This window comes from Sus scrofa, chromosome 5, assembly GCF_054392235.1.
Source record: "Sus scrofa isolate SSC_HxYL_T2T_F1_AM1 chromosome 5, Sscrofa_HxYL_maternal_Yorkshire_Landrace_v2.0, whole genome shotgun sequence".
NCBI lineage: Eukaryota > Metazoa > Chordata > Mammalia > Artiodactyla > Suidae > Sus > Sus scrofa.
This window is the reverse complement of record NC_139387.1, coordinates 83,803,380-83,821,646: the sequence shown is the minus strand read 5'-3', so window position 1 is coordinate 83,821,646 and position 18,267 is coordinate 83,803,380. Positions and strand designations below refer to the sequence as shown.

At 37.7% G+C, this 18,267-nt stretch overlaps 1 protein-coding gene and 1 long non-coding RNA gene across 3 annotated transcripts in view; one reads left to right on the top strand and one right to left on the bottom strand.

Moving 5' to 3' along the window:
• The window catches only part of ARID2 (AT-rich interaction domain 2), a 160,699-nt gene that overhangs the window by 22,059 nt on the left and 120,373 nt on the right, over positions 1–18,267 (bottom strand). For both annotated transcript variants that reach the window (XR_014804018.1, XM_021092987.2), the window contains exons 13-16: positions 16,974–17,108; positions 16,088–16,284; positions 12,970–15,827; positions 4,900–5,048 (exon numbers count right to left, since the gene is read on the bottom strand). Coding sequence is in view for 1 of the 2 variants with exons in the window: in XM_021092987.2 (XP_020948646.2) it covers positions 4,900–5,048; positions 12,970–15,827; positions 16,088–16,284; positions 16,974–17,108 (3,339 nt within the window). In the remaining variant the exon portion in view is untranslated. The remainder of the gene's footprint in view (positions 1–4,899; positions 5,049–12,969; positions 15,828–16,087; positions 16,285–16,973; positions 17,109–18,267) is intronic.
• LOC146403490 (uncharacterized) lies at positions 5,563–12,422 on the top strand. Its single transcript, XR_014804102.1, has 3 exons — positions 5,563–6,491; positions 10,381–12,231; positions 12,274–12,422. It is a non-coding gene; the product is annotated as an uncharacterized LOC146403490 (long non-coding RNA).

Genomic DNA, 18,267 nt, shown 5'->3' with positions numbered 1-18,267 from the left:
TGTGTGGTTAAATGTAAAGACACAGATTAAAAGCAAGGAGAAGGAGAAAGACATAACACACAAATAAAACAAAGTTGGTTATATTTACTTCAGAAAACACAGACTTAAGAGCAAGACATAATGATGAGGTAAATTCTTCACAGTGAAATGCAATTCTTAAGGTATATGATTTTAACACAAAGCATCAAAACACAAGGGAAAATCTGATAGAACTGCCACGAAAAATAGAGAAATCCACCATTAAACTCGGAGATGTCAGCCTACTATTAATACCTGACAGATCCAGCAGGCAGAAAATCAGTATGTAGTTGAACCAACAGCACCATCAATCGATTGTATCTAACTGATATTTATATAATGTTTCATACAACAATAGCAGAAAATACATCTTTCTCATGCTCAAATGAGCATTCACCAAGATAGACCACATTCTAGGACAAAAGCACACTTTAACAAATTTAAGTGAATAGAAATCATATAAAGTATGCTTTTAGATCACAATGGAACTGAATTAGAAATCACTAACAAAAAATAGATAGCTGAAATATCCCAAAATATTTGGAGATCAAACCACACACTTCTAATTAAATGAAAATGCACCTTATCAATATTTTGTGGAATATAGCTAACGCAGTATACAGAAAGAAAGTTATAGCATTAAATGTATGTATTAGAAAAGAAGCTCTAAAATTAATAATCTAAGGAGTTCCCATCGTGGTGCAGTGGAAATGAAACTGACTGGGAACCACAGGGTTGTGGGTTCGATCCCTGGCCTCAGTGAGTTCAGGATCCAGCGTTGCCATGAGCTGTGGTGTGGGTTGCAGACACAGCTTGGATTCCAAGCCGCTATGGCTGTGGTGTAGGCCAGCGGCTGTAGCTCCAATTAGACCCCTAGCCTGGGAACCTCCATATGCCATGGGTGTGGCCTTAAAAGGAAAAAAGACCAAAAAAATAAGATTAAAAAATAAAATAAAATTAATAATCTAAGCTTCCACCTTAGGAAACTAGAGAAAGAAGAGCAATATAATGTAAAAGAAAAGAAAGAATAAAAGTTAGGGCTGAAATCAACAGAAAAAAAAAAATCAATAAAACCAACAGATGATTCCTTGAAAAGATCAATGAAAGAAATAAACCTCTAGCCAGCTTAACAAAGGAAAAAATGAGAGAAAACACAAATTACTAATATCAGAAATGAAAGAGGGGTTACTGTTACTGAGCTCACAGATATTCTACACCACAAATTTGGTAACTTAGATGAAGTAGACCAGTTCTCTACAACACAATGTGCAAAAACTCACACAAGGATTAATAGATAATCTAAGTATGTCTGTAATTATTACAGAAATTGAATGAATCAATAATCATTCAGCATGTGTGTGGGTGGAGCACTAGGCCAAGACGTTTCACTGGTGAATTCTACCGAACATTTAAGGTAAAAATAGTATCAATCTTGTATAAGCCCTACAAGAAAATGGAAGCAGAGCAAGTACTTCCTAATACATTCCATGAGGCTAGATTACCTTAGTACTGAAACCACACAAAGACAGAAAATCTAAAGAGTAATATCTCTCATGAACATAAATGTAAAAATCATCACGAAAAACACTAGCAAATCAAATCAATTATAAAAAGAGCTATATACCTTTCTATTTGGATTCTTTCTATTTCTTTGTCTTCTCTAACTGCACTGGCTAGGATTTCCAAAACTATGCTGAATAAAAGTGGTAAGAGTGCACATCCTTTTCATGTTCCTGACCTTAGAAGAAATTCTTTCAGCTTTCCACCAATAAGTATGATATTAGCCGTGGGTTTGACATTTACACCCTTTATTACGTTGTGGTAGGTTCCCTCTATGATCACTTTCTGGAGGGTTTTTTGTCATAAATGGGTGCTGAAATTTACTTTTGTTGTTTGCAGATGACATGATACTATACTCAGAAAATCCTAAAGATGCCATCAGAAAACTACTAGAGCTCATCAATGAATTCAGTAAAAGTGCAGGATACAAATTTAGCACATAGAAATCTCTTGCATTTCTCTATACTAACAATGAAAGATCAGAAAGAGAAATCAAGGAAACAATCCCACACATCAAAAAATACCTAGGAATAAAGCTACCTAAGGAAGCAAAAGACCTGTATTCTGAAAACCATAAGATGCTGTTGAAAGAAATTGAAGATGACACAAACAGATGGAAAGATATACCATGTTCTTGGATTGGAAGATCAATATTGTCAGAATGACTCTACTACCCAAGGCAATCTACAGGTGCAAAGCAATCCTTGTCAAATTACCAATGGCATTTTTCACAGAACTAGAACAAAAACTTAAAAAATTTGTATGGAAACACAAAAGACCCTTAATAGACAAAGCAATCCTGAGAAAGAAAAATGGAGCTGGAGGAATCAGGCTCCCTGACTTCAGACTATACTACAAAGCTACAGTCATTAAAATAGGATGGCACTGGCACAAAATGCAGAAACAGAGATCAATGGGACAGTACAGATGCCCAGGAATAAACCCACACACCTATTGTCAACTAATCTATGAAAAAGAAGGCAACAATACACAATGGAGAAAGGACAGTCTCTTCTGTAAGTGGTGCTGAGAAGACTGGACAGCTAGATGTCAAAAAATGAAATTAGAACACTCTCTAACACCAAACACAAAAATAAACTCAGAATGAATTAAAGACCTAAATCTACAGCCAAATACTATAAAACTCTTAGAGGAAAACATAGGCAGAACACTCTTTGACATAAATCACAGCAGTATCTTTTTGGATCCACCTCCTAAAATAATGAAAATAAAAACAAGGCTAAACAAATGGCACCGAGTTAAACTTAAAAGTTTTGGCACAGCAAAAGAAAACAGACAAAACAAAAAGAAAATCCACATAATGGGAGAAAATCTTTGCAAGTGAAGGGATCAACGAGAGATTAATTTCCAAAATATACAAACAACTCACGCAGTTCAACATCAAAAAACTCAAATCAGAAAAATAGGCAGAAGATCTAAATAGGCATTTTTCCAAAGACAACATACAGATGGCCAAAAAGCACATGAAAAGATGCTCAGCATTGCTCATTATTAGAGAAGTAAAAAAAGAATGGCCATCATTAAGAAGTCTACAAACAATTAATGCTAAAGAGAGTGTGGGGAAAGTGAACCCTCCTACTTTGTTGGTGGGAATGTAAATTGGTACAACTACTATGGAGGAGAGTATGGAGGTTTCCTAAAAAACTAAAAATAAAGCTACCAAATGATCCTGTAATCCCACTTTTGGGCATCTGCCTGGAGAAAGCCATAATTTGAAGAGAAACATGCATCCAATGTTCACTGCAACACTACTTACAACAGCCAAGACATGGAAAATGGGCAGAAAGTCCATCAACAGTGGAATAAAGCTGTGTTACATTTCTACCACAGAATATTACTCAGCCATAAAAAAGAATGAAATAGTGCCATTAGCAGCCACATGGATTGTGAGATTATCATACTATGTGAAGTAAGTCAGACAAAGAGAAACTTCATGTGATATCATTTATATGTGGAATTAAAAACAGAAACAGACTCACAGATTTTGAAAACAAACTTATGGTGACCAAAGGGGACAGGTATGGAGGAAGGTTGGATTAGGGGTTTGGGACTGACATATGTACACTACTGTACATGGAATGGATGGTCAAGGGCGACCTGCTGTACAGCACCAGGAACTCTACCCAATATTATGTGATAATCCATAAGGAAAAGAATCCGAAAAAGAATGGATAGGTGTATATGTATAAATGAATTACTGTGTTGTACAGGAGAAATATTCACAACATTGTAAATCAACTATACTTCAATAAAAGTTAAAAAAAAAAATCTCTATACTCCTAATCTTACTAGCAAGATAGGAAACTGCTGCAGAATTAGGTTCATTAACTCTTCTGACAAATTTTTTTCTTGAAATACTCTAATCAGGGGTTCCCTGGCTCAGTGGGTTAAGAACCCCCAGCACAGTGTCCATGAGGATGTGGGATCCCTGGCCTCACTTAGTGGGTTATGGATACAGTGTTTCCACACACTGTGGTGTAGGTCACAGACATGGCTCGGATCCTATGTTGCTGTGGCTCTGGTGTAGGCTCAGATTCTACCCCTGGCCCAAGAACTTCCATATGCTGCAGGTGTGGCCATAAAAAGAAAAAAGAAAAAAAAAAAGAAAAAAATACTCCAAACACTTCATCTACAGCAGCTATTCTCAAATGTCTTAGTCAACAGTGTTAAGTGACTACCTACTCCACCTGCTAGTATTTGCCGTGGGAAAACAAAAACAATCACACATACACAAAAGAACAGAATCTGGTATCAGTGAAAAAAGTTTCAAATTAACTTGCAAGATACCCTTTTAAAAAAAACGGTTGAATTAAATAAATGAAGGAATCAGAGCCAACCTAAAGCACTATTTTTTAAAGAACCTTTTTGACAATTTTACACTATGATCTAGATAATATACATATACTACACACATATATAACTGGAAACAATACTTACCCTTACCAATATAATGGAATCTGATGTATTTTCTTTACTTTTTCATTGAAAAGAAAAACAAGCAAAACCCTCCTGATATACCTGCCAAAATGATTTCACAACCCCAGTATAGGGTTGAGATTTATAAGTTTGATAACACCGCCCAAGTAAATTCTGCATACTATTAATAATATACACTGATAGGCTACACTGATAGCCACAATCCTAGAACAAATCTGTATATGAAGTTTACACTGAAATACAACGTTTATATCATAAAAGTTTCAAAAGAAAAATTTCATGCAACTATAGATGGCAAATTTAAATATAAAAGCATTCCAGAATAAAGAGCATTTATGTATGTTAAATAAAACTGCCATTTACTTTTTACAAGACTGCCACAGACACATGAAATTGTGTCCAGGTTTTCTCACTGGATCTCCATGTTGACTAGATGCACTGAATGGAGAAGACTGAGAACTGCTAGGCTGGCTCTGCGCTTGGACAGCTGGTGAAGGTGTCATAGGAGTGTTCTACGAAAAAGCACAACCACAGAATTTGTGAAATGACACTGAAAAACTTTCATATCTTATAGTATAGGCTTCTAAATTTGATTACATTAATAGTTTATACACTTCCAACACAAAACAATTTACATTTATGGTTTTAATGATTATCTTTGAGAAATTCTTTAAAAACATAACTAATTTTATTAATATATTTGGGAAGTCAAATTCATTTTATATGAACCACAGAGGCAAGATCACGTTGTTATTGTCACAGAACACATATTATTTCAAATTAAGGTATTTTTTATTAAAAAATTGGGTAGAAACACAACTATAGATTAAAATGAGAAATAAACATGTTACAAATACTTACATATATTTGATTTTCTTACATATATTTTATTTACTTCCATATATTCTTCACAAGAAAAAAATCAACTGCCAATTATTTGAAACAAAAAGAATTAAAGTACTTATAGAAGTTACCAAATGTAAAATTCCAAGGCTCATATTTTGACTATCGGAGATTTTTTTTAGGTTTTATTTTTAGTTTTTTTTTTAGTTTTTTTTTAGGAGTTTATTTTTAGGTTTTCTCATATATTACAAAATTACACATTTATTTCAATAAAAGTAATTTTTAAATAGGTAGTATTGTACTGCATGCTTTTCAAAGTCCTACTTAAATATGTTTCAAGAACTGGGTCTTGGAGTTCTCTCTGTGGTACAGCGGGTTAAGTATCTGGCATTGTCTCTGTGGCAGCTCGGGTTGCTGCTAAGGCACACCTTCAATCCCTAGCCTGGCACAGTGGGTTTTAAGGATTCAGTGTTGCTGCAGTAGCAGCTTGGACTTGATCCCTGGCCAGGGAACTTCCATATCCTCGGGTGTGGCAAAAAACCAAAATAAAACAAAAAACAAAACAAAAACTAGGTGTTTTTACATGAGATGCAAAATCTATTTCTTTTAGGATGTAAAAGCTTACTCTCTCTTAACATTATTGTGTACTGTGAATTGCCCAATCATTAGCCGTAACTCTAATTCAAATGTAAATGTAAAAGTAGGCTTCGAAAATCTTGTTTTCTGGAATGATCACTCTTGTTGAAGAATATTCTTTACCCCTGTTCTATTCTACTGAGGAAGAACTAATTTTTAATATTACAGTACATCTCCCTCCAGTAGTGTGTGACCAGAAAAGCAAAATTACACAAAGATTATGAAATAATTCTGTGATTTCTTTTATGATGTAAAATTATCTAAAAATATTTATTTTTGGCAAAACTAATTCTTTTTGTTAAAGTAAGAAATTATAACTTTGCCTTCCTTTTTCAGGAGTGAATTATGGCTGAAAATTCTAGATTATATTGAAAATATTTTCTGACGTAAGGCTGGGGATTTGAAGTTCTTTTTTTTTTTTTTTTTTCCTTTTCTAGGGCCACTTGCCACGGCATATGGAGGTTCCCAGGCTAGGGGTCTAATCAGAGCTGTAGCCACTGGCCTACACAGGGCCACAGCAACTCGGGATCTGAGCTGGTCTGCGACCTACACCACAGCTCACAGCAACACCGGATCCTTAACCCACTGAGCAAGGCCAAGGATCGAACCTGCAACCTCATGGTTCCTAGTCGGATTCATTTCCACTGTGCCATGACGGGAACTCTGGGATTTGAAGTTCTTAAATGCTTACTTTATTTTTAATATTAAGCTTTAAAAACCTTAGGATAAGACTAAAATTTAAACATTTAAACTATTAGTTTTTGTAGTCATAATTTATTCTTCTCAAAATCAATTATTTACTAAGTAGTAATGAAATACTGTGTTCAATTCAGCTACTCATTTTGAAAGCCACTTAGAAAATGGAACTGGTGGGGCTAAATAGGATGATGAAGAAACCAGACACTATGACATTTAAGGTCTAATTAAAAGAAAAAGGAAAATATACTCTAAAGAAGAAGTAAGCAGAGACATTTTGCAACACTTATAAGGAACAATTAGATTTACTCTATATGTGATGTAAAAGAGATACACTTAGTCTAAATATAGTACATATTTATAGCGAACAGAATTAAGACAATAACAGAAATCAATGTCAAAGAAAAGATCCTTTTGAATATAGAAAAAGTTACTTCAACTCCTAAAAATGGGTGTTTTGGACAAGATAATATCTAAGGCTCTTCTGGCTGTAATATTCCCTCATTTTCTTAAACTATCGAGTCGTTTCTTCTTTAAGTATAAATCTAGATAATCAATACATACCAGTCCAGTCTTGTAAGAACACATTGAAAGGTTAAAAAAAAACACGTTTAGTGGTAATGACTTTCTTAATTATTACAATGTGCTACGACTGGTCTACAAATCTGAGCAGAAATACTCTTTAAAAAAACATTAAAATGGCATTCCTGTGACTTGAGAAAATTATTTTCTATGGCTATGACTAAATGCCTCCCTCTAGAGGCCACAAATACACTTTCTGAATATATCATTTCAAACTGTGTTGAGTTAACTTTTCTAGCTCTCTATCAAAGAAAAAAAAATTAGTGTTAGACAGTACCACACCATAAATGACTCATGTGAAGGACAGGGAACTAAGGAGCAGCATCTATAAAATGCCATAAATAAACTACTTTTATTTATAAGAATTCAGCACAGCTTCAGATAATGGGATTAACAAATACAGTATATTCAACATGTGTTTTATATGCTCCTGAAAAAGAAGTCTTTTGGCAAGTATTTATAACAAAATTTTCTTCCATTTTTAAAATTCATTTTTATTTATTTTTTTATCTTTTTTTTTTTTTTTTCTTCAGGGCTGCACCGGGTGCTTACAGAGGTTCCCAGGCTAGGGGTCAAATCAGAGCCATAGCCGCTGGCCTATACCACAGCCACAGCAACACCAGATCCCAGTAGCAGCCACAACAGGAACTCCTCATTTTTAATTCTTTTACATGCCAATCTAGTTCTATGTCTTCAGCAGATACAAATTCATAAACAGTAGGTAGAGAGTAGGGCTTTAATTAATTAATTCATGGCCACACTCGAAGCACATGGACATTCCCAGACCAGGGATTGAACATAAGCCATTGCAGCAGCAACAGATCCTTTAACCCACTGCGCTGGGCCAGGGTTCCAACTGGCAATGCTACAGAGACCAGCCTGATCACAACCACCACAGCAGAACTCAGAATAGGGCTTTTAGAAATGGTATCCATATTGTTGCATTTTGGTTTTCTGGGCGTTTTTTTGTTGTTGTCTTTTTAGGACCCACCCTCGGCATATGGAGGTTCCCAAACTAGGGGCTGAATCAGAGCTGTAGCCAAGGGCCTATACCACAGCACAGCAACACCAGATCCAAGCCACGTTTACAACCTACAACCACAGCTCATAGCAATACCAGATTGTTAACCCACAGAACTAGGCCAGGGATTTAACCTCATGGATGCTAGTCAGATTTGTTTCCACTGAGGCACGACAGGAACTCCCATATTGTTGCATTTTAACTGCAAATATCACAGACTGAAAATAATGAGCTACAAGTAAAGGAATTTTCCTTGAAGTAAGTATAATTTATTTTGCATTTAAATAAACTACTCAGCTAAATACTACTTAAATATAAAATCTATGGTTATATCATTTACTTTCATATATCTTTCTCCTTTGTTGCTAGTAGTCTTTCTGCAATGAAATTAATACAGCTGATTAATAGGAATGTGAAGGAAGAAAACTGATGAAAGAAAAATTAAGTAAGAATGGTATTAGGAAGGATTACCTCTTCGCCATTCTCAGCAGGGACACTTCCCTGCAGTCCCTCCAACCCTGAGCACTCTACAAGTCTGGAAATTCCTTCTTGAGGTAATGGTGCCTTGTTAATATCCCAAGACCCCTTAAAATGGTGGAAATAGCAATCACATTTTTTTTTTTTAGGGCCCCACCCTGGCACAAGGTAGCTCCCAGGCTAGAGGTCAAATCGGAGCTGCAGCTGCCAGCCTATGCCACAGCCACAGCAACTCCTGATCTAAGCCACGTCTGCTGCGCAGCTTGCAGCAATGCCGGATCCTTAACCCACTGAGCAAAGTCAGGGACTGAACCTGCATTTTCATGGATACTAGTTGGATTCTTAACACACTGAGCCACAATAGGAACTCCCAAAAATCACATTTAAATTCCTCTATACCTTTAAGGTACCAACTCAAATAGTGAATAAAATGGTGTTAAACCAAGGTCTAAAATGCAACTTTGAGGGAGTTCCCATCATGGCTCAGTGGTGGCAAACCCAACCAGTATCCATGAGGATGTGGGTTTGATCCCTGGCCTTGTTGAGTGGGTTGAGGATCCGGTGTTGCCGTGAGCTGTGGTGTGGTCACAGGCACGGCTCAAATCTAGTATTGCTGTGGCTGTGACACAGGCCGGGAGCTGCAGCTCCAATTTGACCCATGGCCTGGGAACTTCCACATGCTGCGGGTGCAGCCCTAAAAAGCAAAAACAAACAAATAAATAAAATGCAATTTTGAAGGTAAAGAAAGAGTTTAAAAGAATCTGGTCAACAATGGACCTGATTTTTTACTAGCAGGCCCTTAAGAAGGCCCTATCCTTCAAAAAAACCCTTAAGATGTCATCTTAAACAGCTGATAATTTTTTAGCCTTTATAAGTACTTTATTCTACACATGAAGATTAAAATACACATGCAACATTACTGAGTGCCCGAATGAGTAGCAGCCACTGTGCTAAGGGCTATACATAGAAATGCTGTTTTTCTGTTTTTCATTCTCACAGACAGCATGCACGCTACACCTCCTTTTCCTTGTAAAATTTTAAATTTCTACATGCCAACCAAATACCAATTTGTGAAATAAAGAATGAAGCTGAGTTCCCGTTGTGGCTCAGTGGTTAACGAATCTGACTAGGAACCATGAGGTTGCGGGTTCGATCTGGCCCTTGCTCAGTGGGTTAAGGATCCGGCGTTGTTGTGGTGTAGATTGCAGACACAGCTTGGTCCCACATTGCTATGGCTGTGCTGTAGGCCCACAGCTACAGCTCCGATCCGACCCCTAGCCTAGGAACCTCCACATGCTGCGGGAGCAGCCCAAGAAATGGCAAAAAGACCCCCCCCCCCCCAAAAAAAAAAAAAAAAACCTTTTGGAGTTCCCGTCGTGGCGCAGTGGTTAACGAATCCAACTAGGAACCATGAGGTTGCGGGTTCGGTCCCTGCCCTTGCTCAGTGGGTTAACGATCCGGCGTTGCTGTGAGCTGTGGTGTAGGTTGCAGACGCGGCTCGGATCCCGAGTTGCTGTGGCTCTGGCGTAGGCCGGTGGCTACAGCTCCGATTCGACCCCTAGCCTGGGAATCTCCATATGTCGCGGGAGCGGCCCAAGAAATAGCAACAACAACAACAAAAAAAAAAAAGAATGAAGCTACTTTAAATAAACTATATTCTTGGGAGAATGCATAAAAATTTATACACATTTTTCAGATTAGGAATACAATGTATTAATTTTATGGGTTGAATTATATATATATTATATATACTTATATACATATATCACCAATGTGTTAAGTTCTAGCACTAATATCCTAAAATTGTCATTCAGTGGTACACCTTATAACCCAGAAAACAAATTAGATATGAAAGGAATATCTAGAACTTTACAAAGAAATCTTTCTTAAGAGTGAAGAAACAGGTTAAGAGCATGAGTTTTCATTTCAGACACACACCCAGGTTTCAGTCCCTGCGCCACCTCATATTAGTTGGTAACCATGAATAAGTTGTTAGACTCATAGGATCTCATCTCTAAAACAGTAATTACAATTTTTTACCTAATAGGGTTTATTTGAGGGTCAAATGAGAAAATGCTTTGAAGTTCCTAACCCAGGTCCTAATCTTAGCTACTGTAATTGTTCATTTTTTGTTATTTAGGTATTATTACTGAAAACAACCCAATTGGAAAGATTAAGAACACAGAGAATAAGGGTTGATGAAACAATTCTACAGTAATGGAATTTTTCTCTAATTTAGTTTGGTCTATTACAACTCTTTAAGATTATAAAGGAATCGGAGAGAAAAAAAAAAAAGTCAAGCACATAATCAAGATGAATTAGGAAATTATTAAATATAAGAAAAAATATAAAATCCAGTATGTTGGAGGCTTACAATATGTTAACATTTTTCCAGTGTGCTTAATAATTAAAAAAAAAATTTGTAGATGTTTCAGTAAAACTGACTTAGTATTTTTCACCAAAACTTCATATTGATTGTTGCCCTACATATAACATCCACCAAAGAATACTCAACCTATTTAGTACCTTGAAATAAATCTAAGAAATACTAACATACGAATTAAAAACCTCATTATGTCCCAGAAGAGCACTGTCCTGCTTTATCATATATTCACATGAAGAAGGATGCATATTAGTGGATGAAATGTTCTGAAGCAAGGAATTCTTTATTTTTTCATTTTCCATTTTGTTCTCCACCCCTGACCCCAACCTGCTATCTAGATGTGGTACCAATACCAACATTGACCACTGATCTGCTGTCATCATTATAAGCACACAGAAGAAACCCAAGTAAGAAAAGTGCTAGTAGAGTTGGCAACAGTCACAGAAGAGTCTGGCTCTGTAGTATTTAGGAAAGAGAGAATGCAGAGGTAATAAACCAGGAAGTAGCATAAAAGATTGTCCTTCAAAAAACATAAAGAGAGAATGAAAGAAAGAAAGGAGTTCCTGTCGTGGCTCAGTGGTTAACAAATCCTACTAGGGACCATAAGGTTGCAGGTTCAATACCTGGCCTTGCTCAGCGGGTTAAGGATCTGGTGTTGCCGTGAGCTGTGGTGTAGGTCGAAGATGCAGCTTGGATCCCGCGTTGCTGTGGCTCTGGTATAGGCCGGTGGCTACAGCTCCGATTCAACCCCTAGCCTGGAAACCTCCATATATGCCTCGGGAGCGGCCCAAGAAATGGCAAAAAGACAAAAAAAAAAAAAAAAAAGATGGTCCTTGACACTTTACAGGCTGACTGCACCCTTGATTCTGCAGCACTAATCCTAGAAAACACTTTTATTTACTAAGGCATGGAGAGATGGGATAGGCAGATATTAAAAAGGGAATAGCAGAAACATGACAGTAAAGGAGTAAGAAACACAAAATTTTAAATACTGGAATAGCTGAAACAAAGTGAAATAAGAAATAAACCTTTTTAAAGAATAAAGGCGGGAGTTCCTGTTGTGGCACAGTGGTTAATAAATCCGACTAGGAACCATGAGGTTGTGGGATGGATCCCTGCCCTTGCTCAGTGGGTTAAGGATCCGGTGTTGCTGTGAGCTGTGGTGTACGTCACAGACGTGGCTCGGATCCTGCGTTGCTGTGGCTCTGGTGTAGGCTGGCAGCTATAGCTCCGATTCGACCCCTAACCTGGGAACCTCCATATGCCGCGGGAGCTGCCCAAGAAATGGCAAAAAGACAAAAAAAAAAATAAGAGAGAATAAAGGCAACATAACAGGAACATACTTGATAAAATTCTTATGGAATATACCTTTTTCACTGAAGTACTGTAAAAAGAGCCACAAAAACACACTTATTGAAATCAAATACAGAAAATTCCCTTTTGGAATACTCTTAGCAAACTTCCTCCCTGATCCTCCACTCCAAAACTAAATTACATTTTTTAAATTCTCCAAAAGATGTTAGATTACAAGTGCTTCTCTATCTTGGCTCTACAAATTTGCTAATTTAGGTCTATAACAAAATTGAAATATTCTTTAAACTGGGTGCTAAAAACTGTAATATTAAAAAAAAAACAAAAAACAGAAAAATTAAAGACCACAAGTGCTTGAGTACACTGATGAACTGACACAATTTACTTTTCAAGGTGAGACAAGGAAAAACAGTGCATTTCCTCCCCAAATCATTTTTACGCATTGGTATTTTTGTAAGAGAAATGTGACAGGATAATGACTTACCTGTGGGACCACATTCTGTACGTATGTTGGTGGATGCTGCTGCTTTTGCTGAACAGCACTTTCTATTGCTACTTTAGCTACAGTGCTTGGATCTGCTCCTGCTGGCACGGCAACCATTGTTGCACTGCAGCCAGCATTGTTGGGGTCACTGATTGTAACAATTCTAACTCCTACTTTATTTGGAATTCCTGTGACTGTTTCCCTATCATTATCCTCTGCTGGCCTCTTTACAGTTTTGCATTCTGCTGTGCCATTTGTAGACCGAACATCAGACGACAGGACAGGAGAATGGGACACTCTTGATCCTGAGTGGGGAACGGCTATGATTTGATGCCCCTGTATAACAGAGGTTGTAGAATGTGGTGAGACAACTACACTTGGGCGTTGCTGAGGCACATCTGAATTCAAACTTGAAGCTAGAGGTCCATTAGGCAAATCAGTACCACTAAATTGCTGTGTTACATTTGAAGCCTCCTGTATACTGCTCACAGATGGTGAACCACCCAAAGTTAATATAGGTCCATTAGAAATTCTTTCCAGTTGATCACCTTTGGCAGTATCTTGCTGAGTGGCATCTGAAGTCCCTTGTGGTTCCATTGGAGATATCTCACCATTTCCTACATGATTGGAAGTTTTATGATTTGGAATGTTTCTGCTTAAATGAGAACCATCTCCTTTATCAAAATCACAGATTCCATTAACTAGAGGTTTTTTCAAATCACTTTTAATATCCTGCATGTCCATTTGTTCTGAGTTCTGTTTTCCCGATGCTCCATTCTCACCTAATTCTAATGATGGCCCATTACTGATTAATGAGCACTGATTAGCCTCACTTTGAATTTTCCCTGAGTTTGAAGGAGGTAGACTTGAGTCACTGTACTTTCTCCCATTTAAAAGACTTCCCACCTGCATTTCATTTTCCTTTGCATCCCCATTGCTGGTGTTTGTGTTCCGTCTACAGGACGGGTTCTCCATGACTTCAATTTTACGTTCATGAACATGTAAACCTGTTGCTTCTTTTGCTTCCTCCTCCTTTTGGCAAATTATTTTATCACCTTTGAATGGGGGAGTAGCAGTAGTACAAGATGATTGTCCAGCTGGAGATGCTTGAGTGGCTGGAAGCGTTTGTACCTGAAGTCCAACTCCTGCCTGGGTCCCGCTCATGGTAATTCCTGCTGGAGCAATGAGCTGAGTTGCGTTTCCCTGACTCACAGTTGCAGTTGCAAAACTTGTATTTGGCACAACTGTTATGGTTACCTGGTTGCCAGAAGTCCCTTGGAAAATGGTTGCTGGGCTATTTGAGATCAGTGGGCCTGGCAATATTTGTAAGTTCGAGATGGGCACAGTCTGCACTCCCCCTGTGGGTGGCATTGCACTTTGGACCAGCTGAACGTTTTGCTGCCCAACCAAGAGCTGCTGAGCTGGAGTTTGCCCCTGCACTCCAAAACCTGCTGCTTGATTATTGGCCACCTGGTATACCACCTGAGGGCTAGGGGCTCTTGCATTATTAGGGGGAGGAATCTGTGGAGCTGGGAGAATAAGCTTACCACCTGGAGTTGAGGGACCACGCTTTGGAAGCAGCAACTGTTTTATCAGACTTGACTCACCAGAAGTAGGCTGACCAACTCCTGCATTCGTTTGCTGTGGCTGAACTTGCATTTGTACTTGCTGTGGCTGCTGGACTTGTACTTGCACCTGTTGTGGTGGGGGTGCTGGTGAATGCTGCTGCTGTTGCTGCCTTTTCACAGACAGCATTTGACTGACAGTAGGAGGTGGCCCCTGTGACTGAGGGGTGGAAGAAGATGACATGGCAGTAGGAACTTGGTTATTAGTAGCTGGGACAGGTGATGGTGAGGAAGATGGAGTTATGTTTGCTTGTCCAGTTAGCTGCACTGCTTGACCAGCTGGAAGAGCTGCTGGATTAGCAAGAACAATTTGGTGAATGGCTGGTGCATAAGTGTGACCTTGTTGAGCTGGCTGGCTTACAATCACAACACTTTGCTGGGTTGGCTGCTGTGGTTGTTGAATAGGCTGTTGTACCACTGTTGATGAAACTTGCTGAGAAGGGAGAGGTTTTGGTGCAATGTTCTGAAACCCAACTCTTGAGGGTTGTGGACTTGGGACACCAGCAATGGTAACCATTTGTCCTGTAGCTACCTGAAAGTTCTGTACTGAAGTTGCTGAGACAATATTGGATGCAGAAGTCGTTACATATTGTGGGGGTGCTATGATAACAGTGTCTTGTGGCTGACTACCAGCTGATGTCTGCTGAGATGAAGTTTGCACAGGTTGGGGTGACGTGGTGATTAACTGTTGACCCTGTGAAACTGTGGAAGTACATGCTGGTATGTTCTGTACTCTGCCAAATATATGACTCTGTGGGACAGCTTGTTGGATTACTGTAACAGGAGTGCCAGAAGGTATCTGTCCCGGTACCACTGTGTGTAATGGAGACTGTTGTGGAATTACAGATGGATGGTGAAGCAATGCCTGGGAATTTACAACTGTAACAGGTTGTGGCCCTGTACTATGATTCTGAACCACAGAACTCTGTGCAGCTCCTCCTCCCACAGCAATACTAACAGGAACTGCTGTCTGGGGTAGAGAATTCTGTATTACTGTGGCCTTAACGACCTCACAAGGAATTGGAGCTTTATTCTGAATGACAGTCACCGGAGCATTTTGCTGCTGGTGGGTATGCACTGAAGGATTTGGTGGAATTCTTGAAACAGTCTGCGCCACAGTATGAACACCTTGTACTGGAAAGGACATTTGTGTTGCAGTCAAACTTGAAGATTGGTTGGTAACAGGAGTCCTCTGAAAATGGTTTCCTACAGTCTGTGGTCCATGAGCGATTCCTGAAAATATGGGGGAAAGTCAAAATTCATAATGAAATGATTGAAAAGCGGCATGTAGGAATTATTTTATTTAATTCAAGCAAAAATAGTTTTAAGAAATTAACAACTCTGCATCATTTGCATATGGGAAAATAACAGAACAAGCAAGAAAATGTTACTGCAAAAACAAGGAAAAGTTATACATCTTAAATGGATACAAAATACATTTTCATTTAGTCTTATTAAATTGGTAATATTTAAAAGACAATAAAAACTAATACCTGCGGGTGAAGGACTTGGAGATACATCAGGAACAGAATCAACGCGAACAACGGGAGTAGAAACAGACTGTTGCTGATAGTACATCTGAATGGGAAGTGGGATAGCCCTCCGTTTTACTCCTACTACATGAATATGCGCTTGCCCATTGTTACTGGAATCTTCCACTCTCTTCACTGTGTGATTTGGAAAGACCGTTCTGTAAAGTACATACACACTCAATTTTGATAACTAGCACACTAACAAAAAACACTAACTTTTGACAATGTTTACATGAGCAGCAGCAGTATATGCACTGCTACTTATGTATGAACCAGTATGACTAATATACTCTGCAAGGGTGGGAAGCAAGGAATTAAATACAGAAGGTCAATTCTCCAATTTTTAAAAATCATTATTTATTAACATTGGGTTTAAAAACAATTCTACTGTATATGTATTTAACAAAAAAAGCTGCATCTAGGCAATGCCTGTTTTACGAACTTGGAAAATATCAAAACACCTTGATACAGGAAGACAGAGATTAGTTATAGACTAGACCCAAGATTGAAAAGTGCAAAAGCCACGTCTTTAACAAAGAAAAGTAGGTAGGAAGAAAGTAAACAATTTTTTCCTTTTCTTTCTTGGATAAACCTCATAATGTTCAAATACAAACACCAGATGTAATTTCCAAAATTTCCTTGTATGTAAATGTCCACCATACTACAACCTAACCATACAAACTTTCAAGGTCAACTCATCATGTGATACTCAATTTATGTAATAAATTATGAACCTGGAAACAAAAGTGGAGATATTTAAAATTAGATGGATAGTTGGTATGTTTTCTAAAGGGCAAGAGGTGCTGTGATACAAATTAACTTTAAAGTTAAGAACTATAAAGCCTACCTGAGACATTTATAAAATCCAGTTGATGTTAGGATTCCACCACGAGCCAATTTACTGCAAGTTGATAGGTATTCAGAATACATTTCTGCTCGAGAGACAGAACAATCTGGATTTACTTCAAAATGAGCATTTAGCCTAAAAGAGGAAAAAAATAAATGGCATTATACAATACACTATAGGAGAGTCTATATTGAAATATACAAAACCATTTGAAGGCAATGTGTTATAATCTAATTATGTCTATTAATCACATTTCACTATTTTGTATGTTATTAGCACAAATACATGCTAGATTTTAGACACACTAAATCTAATAGAAACAGATCACTTGATAATATTTATTTTAGTATAAAAATCATTATCAAAAAATATAAAGACTGGGATGTGACTACATCAGCAACACTGGTCTGCTGGCAACAAATATTCTACAACAAACTAATTTTATTCAGTGAATAATCAGGTCCTTGTCTGATAATAATCAAAATATAATAAGATGTTCCCCAAGTATGTGTTACTGGTGATGTAAAAAAAGGAGGAAAACCTGAACTAAAGTTAAGCTTCTGTTGGCTCTTGGAACAAACTTCTTCAGAAAAAAACTCTCCCAAAGCTATTAACTACTCCCCAAAACAATGATACTTCCCAGGCTGCAAACTCCCTTTCCCCACCTCAGAGACTTCCAGTCCATTACAAAGTAATTCAAACTTCAGTTTGTCTTTGTCATAAAGTAACTTCCACTATAAATTAGATTGGAGGCCTAGTTATCATTAGAGGACTCTTTCCAGGACTCACGACATACGTAACAGGCCAAATTATAGCTGTATCTTATTAACTGAATCAAGTGATAATTATGACAAAATAATTATAAAATGCTTCTCCTCCTCCCTCTAGAAATAGCAGAAGTGTGCAACTAGGAATTCTAAGAACAAGCCTACACCTAACACACACGCATTTTACAGTGGATGGTACATACTTTTCCAATTCTCTCTTTGAGTACTAAGCTTTCAAAAGCCCAGATACAAAAAACTTGTTTTGGTTTCAATGTAGAAGATGAATATTTCCAAATGCTATTGGAAGAGATTCATCAAGTACAAAGGGTCAAGGTATAAAAATATAGAACATGAAGAAAAGCAAATAATTAGAGATATTACCATAAACCTGATTGAGTGCAAAGTGAAAAAGTAGAGAAAAACTGTTACGGGAACACAGATATGAAAGCACCAAAAATATGGACCACAGTGTGAAAGGAGCATGAAATGGAAGAAAAATAATGTTAGAGAATTGGGGGAAAGGGATC